Here is a 22,451-nt window from a genome sequence, read left to right as displayed (position 1 = left end):
TTTCTGGACAAATGATTTTATCACCTGAGCCACAATTTCTAGATAGAAATAGGTTGAAAATAACAACAACAAAAAAAGCCCCAAAACTAGTGGGACTATTGTGCAAAGATTATACTGATCTAGGCTGGGGGATTAAAGGAGTTATCCAAGATTTTTTTATTTTCTGTTATTGGAATAAAATTAGTGTTGTCCTTAAGTGTATGCTAAAAGCAGACATTTATCCAAAAAACACTGGTTTTAAAGCCTTTTAAACAGTCATAAAATGTCAGGCTCGTAGGCATTTTTTTACAGTGAAGTGACAGTTTTCCTCCTGAAAGTTGTGAAACCTGGTTTAAACTCAGTCCCTGTGACGAATTTTAATGTTGTAAATGCATTAGGAAAGTTTGAGATGAGTTTGGACCAGAAAATAGCAATTTGAAATTTGAGTGACCCTGTTTCTTTGTACAATCAGGTATAGCTCCTTTAAGGAAAAAAAATAATCATAATAAATTAAATACATTTTGCTGATTCATAAAATTAGAGACATCTTTTATTCAAGCCTCAGCTCAAACAAAAACAAATGCTTTCATCTTCAATTGTCTCGTCCAAACTCTCAGACTATACAATTTGTGCCAAAGAAATGGCTGTAAACCTGTCGATTATAAAGTTCCATGACGATTATTGAGATTGACCAAAGTAGAGACTGTGATTTTGATTACATTTCGAATAAGTGCCCAGCCCTATACTGACCAGAATGTGATGTGATTATTTTTTATTGATTTGGACTTTATTGAACCAGGAAGCTCCCACTGAGATTTGAGAATCTCTTTTCCAGTGGAGTCCTGGCTCAGGAGCGGAACCTATTGTAGATGAGCACCCGGAACAAATCTACAGAGACACGATCAGGCATTCACACATTCATCCCAGGGTTAAATTATTCTTACTGTGAGGTGAGAACACTGACTGCTGTGTCATCATACCTCCCATGAGTCTTTGAATTTAATTCCTTTGTCTGTTATATAAAAAATACTGTTAACAAGTACAAATGTTTATAATGCTCTACCAACAGTATGTTTGAGAGTTAACCTCTTACCACCCGCCAAAACCAAATCCATTCTCTCCTCTTTGCCATTGTCGTTACATTTTATTTCCCTTACATGTTTTTGTCACTTTTTTATTGATTTTTTGCTGGATTTTTTGTCTTTTTTTTTCTGGATTATTGTCACTTTTTGCTGGATTTTTGTATTTTTTCTGCCGGATTACTGTCTTTTTTTTGCTGGATTTTTCTTTTTTTTTTGCTGGATTTTTGTCTTTTTTTTGCTGGATTTTTGTCTTTTTTCTGTAGGATTTTTTTCATTTTTTTGCTGGATTTTTCTTTTTTTTTTGCTGGATTTTTTTTTTCATTTTTTGCTGGATTTTTGTCTTTTATTGCTGGATTTTTGTCACTTTTTTTGCTGGATTTTTGTCATTTTTTGCTGGATATTTGTCCTTTTTCTGCTGGATTTTCGTCTTTTTCCTGCTGGATTTTTTATTTTATTTTATTTTATTCAATTTTGCTGGATTTTTGTCATTTTTCTGCTGGATTTTTGTCATTTTTTGCTGGATTTTTGTCTTTTTTCTGCTGGATATTTTTTTCCATTTTTTTGTCATTTTTAGCTGAATTTGTGTCTTTTTTCTGCTGGATTTTTGTCTTTTTTCTGCTGGATTTTTTTTTTTTGCTGGATTTTAGTCTTTTATTGCTGGATTTTTGTCACTTTTTTGCTGGATTTTTGTCATTTTTTTGCTGTTTTTTGTCTTTTTTGCGGTTGTTTTGTCTTTTTACTGGATTTTTAGCACTTTATTGTTGAGTTTTTATCGCTTTTTTGTTGCGTTTTCATCGTCATTTTCATCTCATTTTTTATCGCTGTTTTGAAGAAGCTTTTAGATTTGGAGAACTTGGAAAACAGGAGAAAACATGTTCAAGTGGGAGTTAAGAGGTTAATGCAGTTTTACCTCTCTGTATGTGCTGTACATGTGGTAGTTTTCAATAAAGCTCACTGTGAAGTACTGTATTTCCCTCTGATTATCATGTTGCCAACACCACACACCAGAGTTCAATTCCAGGACAGGACCGTCCCGCTCAGAAACAATAAAGTTTACCTAACTCATAAACCGCATAGATCTATAGGCCCGGCTCTTACACCCAAGAAAAGGCAGAGTTCTTATAAGCTGCTTCCTGTGCCTCCTGTCAAACCGTAATGCAGCCTGGCATCCCTGAAGTATCGATCCAACTCTTTTTAATGCTTCTGTGTCTCCGAGGTCCAAACATCACTTAGCACTCAGCCTCGAGCATTATCATATTCCGGAGAACGCTGCAGTGATTGGTTCATGCATGCGAGGTGAAATGTCTGAGAGGCAGGTAAATCATCTATAGATTTCCTCATAAACCGTGCGCAGACAGTTTGGGTGCGTGTGGGCTAAAATCTCGGAGAAATCGCTTTTAAACCCTGCTCCGGTGAGACCTAGACTCTGGATAAAAGCCATGTCTTAATTGCAGCTTGACTTTAAAAAGCTCTTAACCTGAGTTTTCCACCGCGCGTTCATCTGACCTTCAGGACGTTACAGACGCGCTGGTCCAACGCTAAGTGATCGCTGCTCCCACGTAAATCACATGACCAGATTATTTCAGGGAAAGAGTGGGAGGTCAAGCGATAATGTCTATTATATGATGAAACCTATCTTTTACAGCTGGCGTGATAGAAAGGTCTGTTATTGCACTGCAAAGCCCTGATGCTAATTTTGATGCTGAAATATAAAACTGTTGTCACATATTTGGCCTTTTTGGCATCATAATGGTGTTGAGTGAATGTAGTTTACAGTTAGTTCTTATATGATAATAGATATTTTGATTGGAGGTCTGGGCTGGAGTTGTTTTAAATGTGAATAAAACATGGATCCAATTATTGAGTCGTAGTGGACCTATTTGTATTAATTAGCAATTTCTGGATTTCTTTCTCTTCTTTTCTTTTAAAATTGCAACAACTGGATCGACCATAATCATTTTAAAGCACAAGATAAAAGGACTGTTATAATAGATAAATTACGTGCACTAAAAGACCTTCATTCTTTGAGTTGGAGTTTGAATAACTGACTCGCTCTTTTCTTTCTTTTTGACTTCGTGAGGTCATCGCAACAAAGCATCTTCCACCTAGTTTGCAGTGATTTAAATAGTAATTTGGCCAACCAGCACAAAGAATGCTGAATATTGGCTTGTGGTATATTGTGGCTGGATTTCAGCATTCATCATAGTTTTGGGCTTAAAATGTTTTCTCTAGGGCTGGGTACCATTAAATCTATAAAACAGAACAATAATGCTAATTAATTCCATGATAAGATAAGATAAGATAAGATAATCCTTTATTGATCTCACAAAGGAGAAATTCACTCGTTACAGTCGGCGTTCAAGAAGATCACTCAGAGACGAGATGAAAGACCATTTATTTTAAATGTGTCTTATTTATTTGAGCAATGTAGTTTCTCAGTCATCCAGGTAGTTATTTATTTGAGCTTACACTACCAAGTAAGTTCCTTTAAAGGAATAGGCCACTGTTTCGTACTGTGATATGTTCTTACCTGAGCTTAGACGAGTTCATACGTACCTGTCTGGTCTTTGTGCCCGTGGAAGAGCTTGGTCGCTTCTAACTTCACCCCATTTGGAGCTATAGGAATATACTGGGAGAGGCCAAATGCTAACAACATCTTTGGTCATTTGTGTGACTGAGGGCACACACAAAGACCAGACAGGTACGCATCAACTCGTCTAAGCTCAGGTAAGAACATATCTCAGTATCTAAAAAGGGTGGCCTGTTTCTTTAAAAAGTTTTGTTTCTCTAGGGCTGAATACCGTTAAATCTTTTTGATGCCGGTACTTTAATGGTACTTGGTTTATGATACCAATACCTGAATGATACTCTTTCGATACCTTTACTAAAATATTTGTCATCTCGATCTACAAAACAGAACAATAATGCTAATTAATTCCATGAAAGACCATTTATTTTAAATTTGTCTAAAACTACCAAGTAAGTTCCTTTAATGCTGTCCCTGGACCAACAGCATCAAAACTTGGTCTCTAAAGCTGTTTTTCCGATACCAGTAGTACTTAAACGTTCTTTTCAGTACCATGCAGGTATCGCTTAACAGTACCTGCCCTAGTTTTGTCCAAATAAAGCAATAATAATGTATAGGATTTACAGACTATACTGGATTTAGTTGTGGGTTTAAATCACTGTCTATTATGGCTGCCCAATTGATTGCAATCGAGTCAAAACTGAAATTTGAATAGATGCAAAGAGCAATTCACAATTACTGCAATATCCTTTCCAAACAATCAAATATCTTTTCACTATGGGGTCACAAAACCATTTTAACTGAGTCACGAGCTCTTCCTTCAATATATTATAGTTTTTGACAGTTAGCCCGATGATCCCTGTAAAGAAAGACAATTCAATATTGAGAACTAAAATTCGTGTTTGTTTTATGACAGTTGAAAGAAGATTGTTTATTTGTGGTTTGTGGGTTTTGAGGCTCAGTTTAGAGTAGACCATTAAACTTGTTCAGAAAAGCATGCGATTCTTGCATTAGTCTGATTCTGATGCTAAATACATAAATAAATAATGCCGCAAATCTAGTCAGAAAAAATTGCAATCTTTCAAAATTGTACCACCTTACTGTCTACAATCACAACCCTATCTCGTGAGAAACCTTCCCGACTGGCCTCTGACGGTATGCGCTCTCATGTGTGGCTTGTTAAGAGATTCCCCCCTTTAACTTTCCCAGCTAATATCCCTATCATCCCGACTCTGCGCTCCACAACGAGCCGTTTTAACCCGTGTGTACACAGCGACAAATTGAGTTACGTTGCCCCCACTCGTCCCTTGTCAATATACTGTTTGTTTCGCTCTTCCTTCTCCTCTCGTCTGACATCGTGATTGTCCTTGTGTCCGATTAGCCCGGATCAATGCTCTTGAGGAGAGGAGAGGAGAGGAGAGGAGAGCTGGCTTGGATGTGTCTGAATCTCTATGCGGGACAGAGAGGGAAGGGTGGACGTCGTGGGAGGGGTGGGGGCAGCTCCTCCCATAATTAAGTTGGCGTGCAGTGCTGTAGGTCCATGTTTACTGGGAGTTTTCCTCACTTGGTGGATGTCCGGCAGCAGCAGTGCGGTCTCTCTCGCGTCTATCCTTCCTCTCAGACTGATACGGGACGAAGGGAGAGTCGGCGCTTGCACCTCTCTCCCCAACCTCCGACCTCATCCGCCCTTCTCCTACGCTCCCCTTTCTTCGATGCTAGGACCTCAACCGGGCTGCCATCATGTGTGACTGCTTCCACATAGCCTTCCCGAACTGGCACGCCGCTTCTTCAGGAGCCGGTGGGCACTGTTTACTCTTCTCTCGGTTTGATTGTTTTTGTTTTGGGATGCTGGTCTCGGGAGCAGTTCTTGTTTTCGGGCAGCAGGGTTCAGTAGTGATTTGTGTTGTGCGGCTGGTGCTGATGCAGATCGGTGATGCTGACCTGCAGTGGGAGATGGGTGTGTCTGCAGCTTGACGATGTAATGATGGTAAAGTCACGCTGCACGGCTCTCTCTTTCCCTTCTCTGTCGTTCTTCCCCTCCTGCTGTTGCTGCTGCTGCTGGGAGCTCCGGCGGAAAGCGGAAAGGCGTATTTAAAGGTTGTGACATAAATCAAAGCGGGGGAAAAAATAGAAAAGGTGCGAGACTAACCCTGGGGTGAAGCGGGGAAAGTGATAACGCAATAAAGATAAAATAAGAAAAGTGTCAAAGCTTTGGAGTAGACGCTAAGCAAGGAAGCATGGCTCCGTTTACAAAGTTTCAGTGTCACTGCCAGAGTTACTTGGCCCCAATAAGATGTTAAATGAATTACATTGTTGTGGCAAATTTGATTATTGCCTGGAGATCCATTTTTTGAATAAGTAGGCCAGAACAATTACGGAAAAGCGGATCAATGTCACAAAAGGGCCACCACAAACACAGGAAAGTGGCGTGGAGGATCTGGAGAAAATGTTATGGCAAGTTTGAGGTTAAATTGTAATGAGGAGATTTTGTTCCATTTAAAAACACATGTATGAAATGTTACACTAAGTAAAGAAAAAGTATACTTCTGTACTGCGTCTGCGGGCAGCCCTTGTATTCCAACATGTTGCGGTGAGAAGTTATCGCTCGTGACTAAGCGATTTTCAAGTTTGCACGGCGGCACTTTTTAATTTACCGCGGTCACGTCAAACCCCGCTGTTAATAACTTCCCACGAGCCGTGTCTGATCTGATATGATAATGATGATCTAATTTCGCTTTACATTTGCATAGCCGCTAAAAAGATGAAGCTAAACCGAAACACCTCTTGGACTGCGATCAAGCGGGAGATGGATAGCCACAAACAAAAAGCTGCGCCGCGAGTATTTTTGAGCCAGACGTGGCGCAAAAACACTCGATAGTGAAGGGGAGAGCACGCCAAGGCGCGGGCAGAGAGGATTGAAAACCTTGGCGTTTGCTGCCAAGTATTGACTTTCTGAAATGTTACCGGGTAAAAACACTAATATTATGCAAATGAGGTTGAATGGGTTTGAGAGTAGGTCCTCTGGTAAAACAATGAATCTTTTTGCAGCTATTGATTTTCTGAATAGCATAATGTTGTTTACGTGGACCATCACATTCAGATGAAGAATATTCCAGTTTATTTCCTTTGGCTTAATCTAATCACGGACAAGCATTTACATGACGATGTCGTATTCAGACTTTTTATGCTCGGGCACTGATCATGATTTAAATGTTTGCTTGGATGTAACTGTGACAATGAGCCTCAAGTGGTGAAACAAAGGTATTGTTGGTATAGCAGACATTTTGTGGTCTCACATAGGTAATTATGTGAATGATAACTCCAGTATTCATGGAAAATAGTATAATCTAGAACAGTGGTTCCCAAAGTGGGGGTCGAGAGGCTTTGGGTGGAGGCCCCCAAATGATTTCAAGATGAAACAAAAAGAAAAATGCAACTGTTTTAGTACCTTTTTTAGTGTAAACCAGCCTATAATTAGTAAAATCCATTCAATTAGTAAAAATAAACTGTTTAGATACATATTAAACTTGATTATAAGATGTTTTTCTTCCCTAAAGTAGCATGAGTGATCTTCTTGAACGCCGACTGTAACAAGTGAATTTCTCCTTTGTGAGATCAATAAAGGTTTATCTTATCTTATCTTATAAGAGGCAATAACTTTATACAATGGGGGTCCTGAGTTGTTTATGTGTCAATTTTGGGGTACCAGCCAAAAAAGTTTGGGAACCCCTGATCTAGAAGACATGTGATGGAAATTCATGGTTAGTACAGGTGTTCGTCATATAATTAGAATATTACGAAAAAGTACATTTACTTCTGTTATTCAACTTAAACTGTGAAACTAATATATGATATAGACTCGTTACATGCAAAGTCACATATGTCAAGCCTTTGTTTGTTATATTTCTCATCCTTGATTGTGGAGCAGGGGAAGGGGGAAGAGGGGTGGGAGGGAGGATAGGGAGTTCAGCTTCCCGATGGCCTTGTGTATTATGCCTTACAGATTTTTAATTTGGGTTTTTTACAAGCTGTGAGCCATAATAACCAAAATTATCACAAATAAAGGCTATACATATCTCACTTTGCATGTAATGAGTCTCTGATATATTAGTTTTTTAGTTTTTAAGTTCATTAAAAGAAAAATAATAATATTCTAATAACATGACAAGCACCTGTATATGATTGCAAAGATAACATGAGCACAGTAATTTTGACAATATACTATTCTAAAATCTTCCTTTAAGAAAATAAACTAGAATATATAATGATAAGCAAGTAGTAACGAAGTAGAATGACTAATACAAGAACTTGTTCAATTAACACATTCTAGAGAAACTGCCCCTATAACGACATAAGAAAATCCTTTATAGTTAACCTTTGATTTTTGCAGGAGACTAGAATAAATGCAAAGTCCCCCGCGGCCTGATTACATATTCATAACTTGGCTTCAGATTCTTATGTTTTTCCTCTGTCTAGATTCACCTATTGTTCTGGCTTTACTTAATAATAATAATGAATGTCAAAACTAGAGAAGGAACAGAAGGAGACAGGTTTGTTGCTCTGAGAGGCTCAAGGTCAAAATAACAGCAAAGCGAGATAACTGCCTGGACATAAGGCTGAGAAGAAGAAGAAGGGCATTGCATGAACAAACGAGGCCTGTTTTAGTTAGAACTGCACTAATTCATCTTTGTGTGGAGCTTGTTTGGGCTGATAGCGCTCTGTCACAGATGAGCAGTTTCCCATTTGCAGGTGCATTGAGCAAAGTGGCAGGTTGATGTTCTTAACTTATAAATATGAGGCGCTCTGTGCTTTCTGCTGACACAGAAGCTGCTGATGCTGCAGTCGATACAGTGGTCAATATTTCATGACATGCATAAGTCTCAGAACGTTTCGGAGTGAAAAGCAAGTCTGGACAATATGGTGCAATACCAGACCATTCAAATAGTCTGTCCAAAAAACAGAACAAAAAAAAGAGTTTAGGATTACAAGAGCAGCTGAAAAGATTACACAGCGTGGTCTAACATGTCCCAAATATAAAAGTTTTCAGCTAATTTTAGCCGGTTATTATTGGTGTGTGCACACTGAGTAATGCTAAACCGGATTTAGACAACAAATAGATGAGAGAAATAACAAGAATAAGAGGTGGGAGAAAATGTTCATTGTAATGCTTTGTATGCAAAAAACCTCTTAAAACATTGAGGCATTAAAGTCATTAATAGGTGTATGTAAGTAACACAAAATAAAAGGATTGGTAAGGGATGACAGTAGCTCAGGTAATCCCGTATATTTTGCTATATTTTAACCCTTTAAGCTGTGGTTTTATTATTTTTTGTCTTAGATCTTGGCGTTTCGTCACATTTGAGCTCCACCAACTCTCTGTGATCTGACTTTCTTCAGAGTTACACTGTAGCTCAGACACCGTGAGTCACAGTAACATGACGCTAAATAGTGAGCTCTTTATTTCCAGTAAAAAGGCTGAGGCCTCATTGTTCTTCAGCCACAGACTGAGAAGTGAAGAAGGAAGTCATGGAGATTCTGCTCTAGAACATTACACTTCTGCTGGATGTAAGAATTAAAAGAAATTCAAGTATTCCCTCGTAACGATTTACTGTATTTATATTATTATATCATTATTCATTTCTTCAAAAGTAAGAGTACACCTACCACAGTCCTGTCCACATCTGTCATGGTCCAGCATTAATTAGAATTAGAATTTAAGTTTTAATTTATTTACTACATACTTTAGTTTTACAATTCACAGCAGAAGTCTGAAGTTCTGTCTAAAGCAGAAGCTCCATGACTTCCTTCTTCACTTCCCAGTCCCAATGAGGCCTCAGCCTTTTCACAGGAAACAAAGAGCTCACTGTATTTAGTGTCATGTTACTGTCACTCACTGTGTCTGACCTAAAGTCTCACTCTGAAGAAAGTCGATTCACATTTACACTGAGAAGGTTGGAATGGCTCCCCCTTGTGTCACCTTGCATCCAAATGCCCGGACCAAAACGGTGGGTCCTATAAGGGCTTACACATTTGAAAGAGTTAAAATGGAAGAGCCTATAGTTTCTTCTTCATTTAGTTTTTATGTTTTTGTCTTGTACCCAATAGCTGCCACTGCTGTGAAAACTAAACACCCATGTTCAAGGACAAGGTGCAAAGGGCTCATCTCTATCTGTAGAAAGTAAATTATTCATTACGGCCCTCAGTTGGACCAGGACTATCACCTGCAGACCTCCTGATTTATTCATGCAAATGGCTCATGTGACATTTTCTCAGTGCCCGTTTTGTTCATATTTCCTGAACATGGAGACTCTAATAATATGCGAGCCATGTGACGTCTGCAGACCGTGATGCCATGGATGCCAACGGTTAAAGATTTCACCCCACTAATGGATGTCAGTTCTGTAACTGAATCCTATCAGTGGAGGAGTGTGACACAAGTTGGATTTCTTATGTAAGATCTAGCAGGACCAACAGCACATGAGGATTTAGGGAAATATCATGAACACTAAAACAGCATTACAAGATAGATATATTTAAGATTGTGTTTATTGTTGTTTTAATGCTTTTGAAAATATGACTTATTTAGATGGATAACATGTGATTTAAGAAATGATGATTTTATTTCAGTGACGCAGCAATTTTTATTAAGAAATGTTGGGCAGAAAAGCCATATTAATTTTAATTTTTAAGCTATAGTGAGATAGAGGTAAAGTTCCACAGCAGTTTGACTCACCCTTTGACATAACATGGCTGCACCACAACAGTTTAAAATGATTTGCCTCTGTCACTGCCCTGGCCGTCCCGGAGGTACGATCTGTCTGGAAGTTCTATATATGAGCTTCTGGTCTGTAGCCAGAAACACAATACTTATTGATTTAAACATTATTTTTAATTATAACGTTGATTACGGTGATTTCAATTGATATTTTTGTATTTATATGCCAAAATTGGGCAGAAACAAAATGTCGACAAGAATACTTTTTTATATTGCTAGCATTGGCATAGGCAGCGGACGCCCTGACGCATTCAAGTGACTAGGTGAAATGCGAACATTTAAGGAGCTCACTATTAATGCATTAGTCTCTCTTTCTGCTCTTTTTTTCCCTTCTGGTGTTTTGTGATATATCTATGCTTGACACAATGTGTGAAAAATGCATTTTGCCCACAGGAGAAACGATGAATCAGTGAATATACAGTCCTTATTGTAAATATTACATCATTTATTTGTTTCCAGGTGAGAGCAAACTGACCCAAAACATTCAAATAGAAAAAAATATTACACTTTAGGCAAATCACTTATAACACCAGACTAACCATATAAATGTCTGTGTCGATAGAATAATTTTTGGAATATAACTGACCTTGCATCACATGAATGATCGCATTTTGAGGGACTATTTTCAAGCAGATCACTCCGTCGCTGTGTAGCTTATACAAACACGAAGCTGATGCTGCTCAAATATAAGGTATTTTAAATGCAAAATGGTTAAAATTATTCTATCGACACAGACATTTATATGGTTAGTCTGGCGTTATGAGTGATTTGCCTCAGGTGCACTGTGGAGCGGGTCAGACTGTTTTTAATGCAGGCTAGCTGATACCATAGAAATGCGCTAGCCTTGCACTAGCCTAGCGCCACGAAACTCTTCAAACATAAGAACTGCATGAATTACAAAAAAAATATCTCCAGGTACCAGCAACACTCTGGATAACTAGGAAATGAGGCCCTATGTCAAAAATCCTGAAATATCCCTTTAAAAATAACTTTTTTTTAAAAGTATTAACTCCTTAATTCTGAACCTATCCTGCACGTTCATGTTATATTTCTTGTTTCCTCTACCTTACTCTTGCATGTCAGTTTTAGAGCTGCCTGATAGGCGTCTTAAATATTAATCGGCAATATCATCAAATGTTCGCATTTCACCCATTGAACTATATTTTACCTTGTCACTTGAATGCATCATGGCGTTGTATAGAACCTCCGGACGGATCGTGCCTCCGGGACGGCCAGGGTAGTGACAGCCTCTATCTATGTCACTCCCTGTCAGTGTCCATTGAGGAAGTGATCTATAAACATCACAAAATACGGTCAAACTAAAGACAGCTGGGTCAAATGGTCAAAATATGTTTTAGCAAAAATTATGTCTAATGTGTCATATGCTTTCTTTAGTTTGACCATTTTTGTGATGTTTATAGTTTCACTTCCTTATTGGACACTGACAGGAAGTGACATAGGTAGAGGACAACTATTTTAAACTGTTGCCGTGCCAACCATGTAAAGTCAATGGGAAATGAGTCAAACTGCTCTGGAGCTTTACCTTTATCTATGTCACTTCCTGTCAGTAATTAAAAAATTCAGATATAAGTAACATTTCTGCCAAACATTTCTTCATTAAATTGACTTCAAATCATAACAACGCCGCCCAAGAAGTCACTTCCTGTTTCGATCTGGCACGCCAAAATAAAAGCACACAGCTCGTCTCATTGATTAGTTCAGCAGGTACTTGCAACATTACAAGAATATAATTAAATACACACCTTTAAGTGTTTTGTCTGTTAATAGTTAGGCAGAAAGAAAGTTGAACTAATGAACTGCTGAACTAATGAATAAGATGGTGCTTTTATTCTGGATCGAAACAGGAAGTCACTTCTTGGGCGGCGTTGTTATGATTTGAAGTTATGCACAGTCAATTGCTGCCTCACTGAAATATAATGATAATTATCCAATCACTCCGTCACATGGAGGTAACAGAGGAAGCATTTATTCACATTTCAGCAAATCAAGAATTGCAGGCTTAAATTGGTTTAATTTGACTCAGTGTGAGCTACGCAGTGTGAGTTTTGGATAAAATAAAAATGTATTGAGGGGCACTGGACCCAAAGCAAGTAAATGTTTTGATATTTGTGAAAATAGCCATCAAAGTAATAGAAGTAGTGAACCTTATTATCCTTAGGAAGCATCATTAGTAATGCAGTGAGTGAGTAAGCATTTAAAGGTAGACTCAGAGGGATCTCGAGTCTGCAGTGATGTGTCATTGTTTGTTTCTCGGAGCTACCCGGTGACACATGGACGTGTTTGCAAACATAGTGAATATACTGTATCGGTGCTGCTGCCCTCCCCTCTCCCTGACTGCCGGAGTCGTGGGAACACGGACAGAGTAGAGTCAACGCTATGATGATACTTGTGGGAAGCTTGTGTCAGATTAATAGATTGGAAGCATGCGCCTTCACAGTCCCATGTTTATGTAATCCACGCAGAAAATCGAATTGTGTTTTTTTTTCTGACAAATCTCATTATGAATTTGGATCCGAACAAGCCGCCTTTTCAGTGGAGGGGGTTACGCGTGTGTCTGACAAAGACAACTCTACGTAGAAATAGGGGCTTGCATTGACTATCTTTGATAAGGGGGGGGCCACTCACCATCCAGGTGCTTACGACACAAACTGGAGCAAAACAGTTGCATAAGAGGCAAACTGAGGACAATATGGTGCTAAGACGACGACGCTGCATCAAAAGCACTGACTACATAGTTTCTTATTTTGAACACTGACTTAACCTTCAGCAGCTCTATATTATTGTATTTAATTAGCATGTATGTTTTTAATTGGCTCTCAGTTGTACAGGAGTTTTCCATCATTGACAAAGTTTTCAAACCATCATCTGTACTGAACTGTTTTCGTATTGAGGACATTTCACCTCTCAAATCAAGAGGTTTTCTGGGTAACTAATGATCTTTTAGGTGCAGGGTGAACATACCTTAAACTAGGGCTGAACGATATTGAAGTAACTTGCGATATACCAGTATCGGGTATCGAGCCGATACCACACGCTTGTACTCATACTCGTACTCAGTAATGAGGTCCCGATAACAGGAACCGATAAATCTTGACGTGTGGCCGGCGCTCCTACAGGCGCACCTCTCAGCTTAGGAGAGAAAATAGCAACAAACTGGAGAATTCTTCAATGTAAATACAATATTCCACATAGAGCTGACTTTATTGCAGACTACACCCCCTAAATCAGAGTCTGTGCTGGATTTAACCCGAGCTAAATGTTGTTAGTGCTGCAGCGTGGAGTCTGCAGTGTTTACAAGACACAGGCTAATGTTGCTAACTAGCCGCTAACTCATGGCTAACAGTTCTACCGACTCTTACGCTGTTTTATGCCCAGGGGCTCATTCATCTGTCAAACTAACCCAGCGACTCAAAAGTACTCAGAAAATCCAAATTAAAGGGATACAGCATGTCCATATTGAGCAAAATGAGTAATAAGTAACCATTTCAATACTATTAAATAAAAATAGATAAATTAATAAAGCACAGGCATTGAGGGGCTTTTGGACATGAGCTGTTCTGTCTATGATGGACAGAGCAATAAAAATGTAAAATAATATTGAATGAAAAAATCTAAATAAATAAAATGGCATCTCTTCAATTCTGATATAACCTCTCTTAAAAGTGTCACCTACTTTACTTAAGGAAATGTAAATGAGTAAATTAACTAATTACCAACCAATCTGCTGTGATCGCATCGGTTTTAGAAAAAGTGGTATTGGTCCCTAGCGAGTAATAGTAACTAGTTTTTCAGGAAAATGTTTCAAAAGAATACTTGTCTAAGCTCAATGCATTGTTTGTTTTTGGCTGGGTTTGCAAGAAAATGTGTCTCAGTCAGATGATATATGGTGGATATTGCATCACCTAATATCACAAATACGATAATGTTTGTGATATATTGTGCAGCCCTATCTTAAACCTTTGAAGAATATATATCTATTATGACGGATTTACTTTGTTATTGAGGCCACTTGTCTTTTTTCCCAAAATCTACTCTCATCTGGTTCAAAAGCTTTTATTGTACAGTGAGTAGAAGTTTTATCGATGCTCTGGCAAAACATTCTCAACAACCCAGATTTTTATGATGAATTAAAATAAAAGTGATTTATGCCGTACTAGGATTAATGTGTATGGATTTGTGGTCTCCTGTTATACTCATTTCTAGGTCTGTCGCAATAATAGAATTTGAAGTTCAATATATTGATCCACTATTGAAGACAAAAGGCTAAAAATGACAGCAAAGCTTTGTTCGAAAAGTAATCTTAAAATATCCCATTAAAACATGAAATACCACGTACTGCGGGTAAACTATTACATTACAAAAATGTGACAAAAAATGTAAATAAATGTACAGCAGATAAATATTGAGCCTAAAAATGTATGGTTTGTCAGAATTTATGGAAAGATAAGTTGATATAGTTCTACTCATTTCTTGGAGAGAATATTTTGCAGCTTACCGTCTCAAACTATCTTTTTGGAATCTGGGAATCTCAGACACTTTTCAGGTTTGGGCGAAAAGGCTGAAACAAAAAGGTTCATCACATTCAATAAAACCAACAAATATATTTCATGTGTTCATAGGTTTAAAATGGTTCTGGTAATGATAAACATATGTCAGCTATAAATGAATCCTGTAGAGACACATTGCCGTCTATTTATGTAGATGTGATGTATTAATGGCCAAATTATGCGAAAATGTGGCATTTGTAAAAGAAAAACTTCAGGCGATCACACACAACAGAAAAAAAATGTTGCTTAATCTTAACCTCCCTTCAAGTTTGAAAAGGGTAAACTGGTCTTAAGGCTAGTGTCAACAATCAGCCCTGCCTTTCCATTTGGTGATAAATTAAAGGCTCTGTCGACGCTGGCGGTGAAAGTTACTGCATTTTAAATGTTGTACAGCCGTTTAATGGCCTCTCGCTCTCCTCATCGATATCAGCCCACACAGGCCACGCCCAAATGCAGAGCCGCAGTGACTGGGCTTTGCTGAATATGCAGCGCCATCTGCTCCTTGAACTTTTATGCCTCAATAATATGACTGGCATCAGCGCGAACTACCAAACAGGCAGCAATGAATATTTATGACTCTAATCTACCCAGTCAAATGGGCTAATTGCACTGGTTTTATTTCCAGATTTCTCGAGCAGTGTAAGGTCTATTGAGGGCTCCACAGTGCCCGATCGACAAATATTTGACAAAGGAGGACGCTGATGTTTAGAGCGCTGGACATCTGTGATAGATAGAGATGCATTATTATGTTTAATTCCTGTTTAAAGTTCACCAGAGTCACAGAGCTGCAGCAACCAGGGCGGGACACGTGGCAGAGCAGTGAACCGGGCCTTTAATTCAATAAAACTTTTTTAAAATTGGGTTTGTTTCAATATCCTGAAGGAAAAGAATGGTTTGCTTGGTTAACTTTCAAACTTAATAAATCAAGACATTTATGATCAGATTTAGTTTGACTCTGCAAGAATACTGTATTACTTTCTTTGACTGAACCTTGGCTAAATGTTTTAGTCGATTACATTAACATTGTGAACCAGGAAATCAGGTCTAAAGCAACTCTTAAAAACTGACCTCGGCTGACTGAACCAAATCGGAACTAAACCAGGACCAAACCAGGGCTAAACCAGAACTAAACCAGGGCTAAACCAGATCAGGCACACAAAAGTCCACTATAATTACACTATTCTTTGTATTTGGATTAAAAAAAGATACTCTCACAAGTCATACGTTTATTAGGGCTGACAGACAGAACATTTTATTGCGTAGTAATTATATTATTACTAAAATTAATGTTTAAGAATTTGGAATCAATAATCTTTTAGGCTGAAATTGACATTTTTGGACTGCTTTATTGTCCAATATTTCAAGGATAAGATACATTAGAAAGAATGCAGCAATATTTAAAGAGATTAGATGCAAGTTTGCCATTTTATACTCACTACTGCCACCTCAGGTCTTATGCGTAAGTAGTCGTATTAAGCGTATTATGCGTAGTCTCTATATTAAGCTCATGCATGACGGCACTTTGGACCCGAAGTAACAACTTTTTGAGTGACAGTTAGCGCTACTATATTGACTTATCGTTCAGTAAATAACAGATAAATGATATATTTTTGGGCTCGATATTTATCGTCTGTACATTTATTAGCATTTCCCCCTATTTTTTCTTTGTAAAACTTTGATTTTTAACTGAAGCAAATTAAGTTACATTATATTTCATGTTTATTGCATCTTGTGTGGTATTTTAGGATATGATTATGCACTTTTAGAACAAAGGATCACTGTCATTTTCATGCCTGAGTGTCCAGTATCCAGTATCGTTAGAGTCAATAATATCGTTTATCGCGATACTTTCCTGCCTCAATATATTGAACTTCAAATTTGTTATCGTGACAGGCCGAGTGACAGTGCAGGATTTTAGAGGCAGTTGTGGTGAATAAGTCTGGGCTCATTCTACACATTAGGACATGGCTGGAACATGTAGGGGGAGGAAAATACTTAGATTTAACATTTTTAAACTCCATACAGTTGCTTTAATGATGGTTGAATAATGTTTTTTTAATATTATTTATTGATAAAGTGTGAATCTTGCTGTTGTGCCACACAGTGAAATGATTAAAGAAGGACTGTGTAGGGGTTGTCCATAGCTTAGTCCAGGAGCCAGTCACCTCGAGTCTTTAAAAACACATTATTCACTTTAGGATTGACACATGCTCAGGCCAATTATAAGGAGTACAAACCTGAAAGCTCAAAGTGCACCGCCTTCTTAGTCTGTGTGAAGCAATGAGTTTGGGCACTTTGGCTGCCACAACCGAGCAGGAATGTTCAAGAGCACTTAGGACATTGGGTAATTAACAACACGGATTAGAACAGGCATCGTATAAGGAATAAAAAACTGAAGGTAAGTCTGATTAATGATATGGTGAATATATTACGTTGGACAAAGTATTGTTTTGACGTATTTTTCTTTATTCTTTATTATTGATTCACAAATGAAGGTAAAGTGATGGGGAGACGTGCAAACGAGTGGGCGACATTTCAACAAGTCTAGACTGTGGTGTGGTTTTGTTTGTATTGAAAATATCTGAGTCAGACAAATGTTTTCTGGTGGTTTTCCTAACATTGATTACAGCAAAGACAGAGCTGTTCTTTGGATACATATTTCACTGGAGTCTTTTAGGAAACTGCATAGTAGCATGACTCAAAAGCACTCATGGAGCAGTCTCCAGTTTTAACTCTTCTAATGCACTTAGGAGGCAGTAAGAGCACTTCACATGACATACATTAAGGTGGAGGGTGGGGTGATCAAGTGCTGGGAGTTAGAATGCATAAAGAACATGTAAACAAGTAAATCTTGATCCATATGACAAACCCCTTCTTTTAACATTGATTTAAAGTAAACCCCAGCGCGATGTATGACTTACAGTGTTTACCGATATGACACGTGTCAAATGTTTGAGCTCTTTGTTTGCACAGAACAGGCGATTCTCATCTTAGTGAAGAGAGGTGAGGGATTAAGCTACGTTTTCATAAGCTGAGTGAGTCGTTCCATTGAGTAAATCTTCAAGTGGCAAAAGCTTCATGTTGACGCACAAAATAGATGTAGTTTGTGTTTCATGCACTTTATCATTCAGAAAATATACATTTTTTCGCTTACTTGAGTAATTATATTGGTCCTTTTGCTTTTTCTTGAGTAGAATTATTTCAAGTAAATATATAGTATATAGTACTCGAGTAAATATGTTAGCTACTCTGTCCATGTCTGCTCATAAGTGATCTCTTGAAGCCACATAGGAATTTTCTCTAGGATTAATTCTTAAAGTGCATCCTAAGCCATTTTGGGCCCATTTGTTTATGCCATTAGTCACTCGGTGCACATTTTTAGAATGTAATTTTAGCCCTACTGTTCTTACTTAGGGACCGAGAAAAAAAGCACTGTCACTGCAAATCTGCAAAGAACTTCTTTTTTTAACCTTTTACATTAAGTCATGACTTCCGGAGTCCGCCAGGTGACATAATGGGGAGGGTTTTTGCAACAATTATTGCATTTTATCGGATAATCGATTGTATTGCAATAATTAATTTTCTTGTTATGTCACCTGGTGGGCTCCGTAATCACCAGCTTGATGCACCAAGAACTTCTTTAGCAAGTTCGATGCCTGTGGGACCTAAACCTATGTTTGTCAGCAGTAGATTAGCCTGTCTGGACTCCGGGAGAGACATTTCTATTTGTTATGTAATTTTATCGGCTCTCTGTAAAGCATATATGTGCCTATCTGTGATAAAAAGTAATGGTAAATGTTATAATGCAGTACACATATGTATCACATGTATCTTCTATTTCTGATGTTCCCCACAATTTCGCCAGCAGTCGGATGTTACATTTTTATATTTCTTTTGTATATTAGGTGTTTTAAAGTACCGATTAACAATTTTCCAAGAAAATTCTCTCCAATAATTCAAATGTGTAGTTAGATGAATGTTTTTACAAATTTGTCCCCAATCTGTTTCTAAAATAGTTATAGAGAGTTCCTTTTCCCATTTATTTTTAACTTTATAGATAATATCCAGGTTTGGTTTCTTTATAAGTTTGACAATTTTGGTTAAGAATTTTCTTTCCACACCCACGTCATGTGTTCTGATCATATATCTAGCAAATGGATGAATATCCTCAACATTCCTATTTTTTAGAGCCTGCTTAATGTAGCTACGAATCTGAAAAAATCTGAATACATGAGCATTTGGTATCTCATACTAAAGTGTATCTTCTATTTCTAGAATCTCCATGTCCAGTTCTGGACGGGTGAACAGTGTTGTGTTTTCTCATTTAGCTTGTCAAAGACAGTCATTAGTGTAACCCAGATTAGAGGTGCCAGCGTTAAGCGACAGTAATAGAGAGGAGACCCAAATAAAATGCATGACGCACAGGGTAATAATGATAATATTATGCCAGTGACTAACCAGGTTAATTTGGAGGCAGCGTTGCTGTTTTGGGCGATGCTCTCAGAGGCTGCAGCGTGAGATCGATGCAGTGGATCACTTAACCATGGATGCAGGCAGTCGGTCCCTGGGGGAATTACTGCCAGGAAGAACTCTAAATAGTCTCATCACTGGCTCCAGTGTCTTCACAAAAACAGACGGGCGAGAGGGTTCAAAGTTCAGTTTACTGAAGGCAGAAAACACAAGCACTGACGTCAATCAAGGTTCTTCAGAAAGATCTTAGCTTCATGGTACTTTTGCTATTAAACATATATTTCTAATAGTAGCGGATAAGCACTGTGCTGATAAAAAAACATGTAAAACTGAACCCAATGTTTTTTGCAGTGACACTAAAGTTCACGTTGTGTTGCAGTTTTCCCCTTAAGCACGGGTCAAGATGCATTTGTGCTCAACTTGTCCTTCTGTGTCTGTGAACAGGTCCTGGCCGCAGACTGAGAGGTCCTGAGCCTGGAACAGAAGACAATTCAGTAAGTGTTCCCCTATAACCCACTCCTTCCTTAGACCAATCAATTGAATCCCCAGGCAACAACACATCACCCAGTAACGCTGTATTTATCTCTGCGCTGTCTCCTTTTTCACCGTGGAGCTTTGCATATCATTAAATGTCTGTCACTTGGAAAACCCTGCTTCCTTCTGGCAGTGTTAAACGTGTTAGAATATTAAACCATTAGAAATAATACAATCAATGTCTGTCTGACTTTGAACAGGTGTTGGGATATTTCACTGTGAATCAGGCTGATGAACAACAGACAGGCCTCCGCTGCCAAACCTGCCATTGATTTAAATGTGACGTTTAACGGGTGCCAGGCAGTTATTCTGTTAGTCACTTCTTTCTTTGGCTCGGCTCAGTGTTACTGCACATTTATCCGTCCAAGTTTCACCAAACCTTTGTCGTAGGAGAACTCGAGAACTGTTTCTCGAGTTGCACATCACAAATAGATGACGACTTGTTAATAATCCTGCTTTGTTTTTTATGAGTCAAGCAATTCAGTTTTTGCAGTCATTATTGTGACCTCAGATCATTTGGATCATTCTGGAAGTGGTGTCATATATTAATGTGTCCTCGGTAAAAACTTTACATTACGGGTCCGGTAAGTCCGTGGTACTTATAGTGGTAATTACAGGATAATTACTAGGTTATTATTGTGGTACTAAAACTCATAATTACTAGTCATTAGGGTTAAGGGTTAGGGAGACACAGAGTTACCACTGTATCTCTCATTACTAAGAGATACAGTGGTAACTCTTAGTAATGAAGGTCATACTTCTATGTACTTTGGTACTTTAAATGATAGTTTCTAGTATTTACAGTGATACATCTATGGTACTTATTGGTAATTCAAGAATACTACAGCAGCAATTCATAGGTAGTAAATGTGGTACTTCTACATACAGACGTAATTTCTAGGATTGTGTCACTATAAAACAACATAAAAAACAATTAGTACAACCTTCATTACTAAGAGTTACCACTGTATCTAGAAGTACAAAACTTGTAATTCTCACCATAGTATCCTTTAAGTACCACAATAAGTACCTAGAATTACCACTGTAATTACCACCATAAGTACCATTGTAAGTACCACTGTAAGTACCACCGTAAGAACCACAATAAATACCTAGAATTACCAGTGTAAATACCACTGTAAGTACCAAGGACTTACTGGCCCGTAATGTAAAGTGTTACCGTGTCCTCCATGCTAACAGGGAAATTTATATGGTAGCTTACAAAACTGTCAGAATGCACCAATAATACACAGCACACAAACATTTGGCATGGCAAGCACAGATGAATATGCTCAGGTTCAGGTTGTTATAAAGGCTGAAGCAGCAATGGTGATGAGGTTAAGCGGATTACATATAAACCTGACACGGGAGGCTGACTACCTCCCACTTATTGTACTGTATACTGCTCTTGTTTTTTTCTTTCTTCAGGTTATTCAAAATGAAATTTAAAAAAAAAACTGTAAGAAAGATATTACGTTTCTTTAAAAGAACAGGTAGTTGATGGACCCGGTGTTGTTGCAGATATGTGATGAGGCGTCTCAGTTCACGGAGGGAGAGAGGCCACGCCCACAAGGATCGTCCCCCGTCGAAGACTTTCCAGAATCTGACAAATACGGAGACAGCGACAAAGAGGTATCTGTCAAAACATATGCTACAATCAGAAAAGAATTCAGGCAAACTGGTTTAAATCCTGTTGGCAAATTATCATGACATTTGAGAGGATATCTAAAATTTGCATTGCTGAATACACTTATCATTCTATACTGAATCAAATCAAAACCCACCATCAAATAATTGGCTGACATAATATTCTTGTGTTTAGTGTTTCTATCTCATTAGCTTTAGTTTCATACAGTATTTGTCTTAGCAGAATAACAATTGAGAATATTTTTGCTGTTAGTGTGAAGCAGAGCATGACCCATACCAAAAAAGTGGAAAGAAAACGAAAAAGTCTGGGCTCGGATCCATATTTGACAAGCGCTCGACTCCGAAGATGAGCAAACTGAAGGTGAGATATTCCCTCCAGCGCAGCATCCGCAGCGAGCAGCCAAAGGTGCCGTAAGCGCTGGGATTGAAAAGTGTGCGTGTGTGTGTGTGTGTGTGTCGACAGGAGGCCCCTAGTCCTGAAGCTGGAGTCATAGTGAAAACTGCCAAAGATGGAGGTGCAGAGGGGCTCGTGTACAGCGGAGGGGGGAAAGATGGTATCTTCATTAAAGAAGTGGTGCCGGAGTCGCCTGCTTTCAAAAATCTGCATCTCAAAGAAGGTGTGTTACGCAACAATGAAAAGGAAAAAGCTTTTTGTACTGCGATTGTTTGTGTGAGAGCATTTCGAGACAGGCTCGCATGCTGCATATTGAGTGACAAAGTAGTTTTGTTTGTTTTTGAAGTGCGTTGGAACACAAGGACACACTGTTGTTCTTTTTCCAGTCACAAGTGCTGTTATAACTTATAAAATGTTGTTCTCAGCACTTATTGTATTTACTTACCAACCACAATGGCAGGCTGAGCGTCTAGTG

At 38.3% G+C, this 22,451-nt stretch overlaps 1 protein-coding gene across 1 annotated transcript in view; it reads left to right on the top strand.

Annotated features, from left to right (window-relative positions):
• Positions 1-5,251: 5,251 nt before the first annotated feature.
• The window catches only part of LOC306976302 (uncharacterized protein), a gene marked incomplete at its 3' end in the record, with an annotated part of 28,439 nt that continues 11,239 nt past the window's right edge, over positions 5,252-22,451 (top strand). The window contains exons 1-5 of the mRNA XM_079574222.1: positions 5,252-5,386; positions 19,846-19,895; positions 21,457-21,567; positions 21,836-21,943; positions 22,046-22,199. Of these exons, the coding sequence (XP_079430348.1) occupies positions 5,329-5,386; positions 19,846-19,895; positions 21,457-21,567; positions 21,836-21,943; positions 22,046-22,199 (481 nt within the window). The 5' untranslated portion in view covers positions 5,252-5,328. The remainder of the gene's footprint in view (positions 5,387-19,845; positions 19,896-21,456; positions 21,568-21,835; positions 21,944-22,045; positions 22,200-22,451) is intronic.

Source organism: Gobius niger (genome assembly GCF_951799975.1).
Source record: "Gobius niger genome assembly, chromosome: 16".
Taxonomy (NCBI): domain Eukaryota; kingdom Metazoa; phylum Chordata; class Actinopteri; order Gobiiformes; family Gobiidae; genus Gobius; species Gobius niger.
This window is presented reverse-complemented; position numbering and strand designations above follow the sequence as displayed.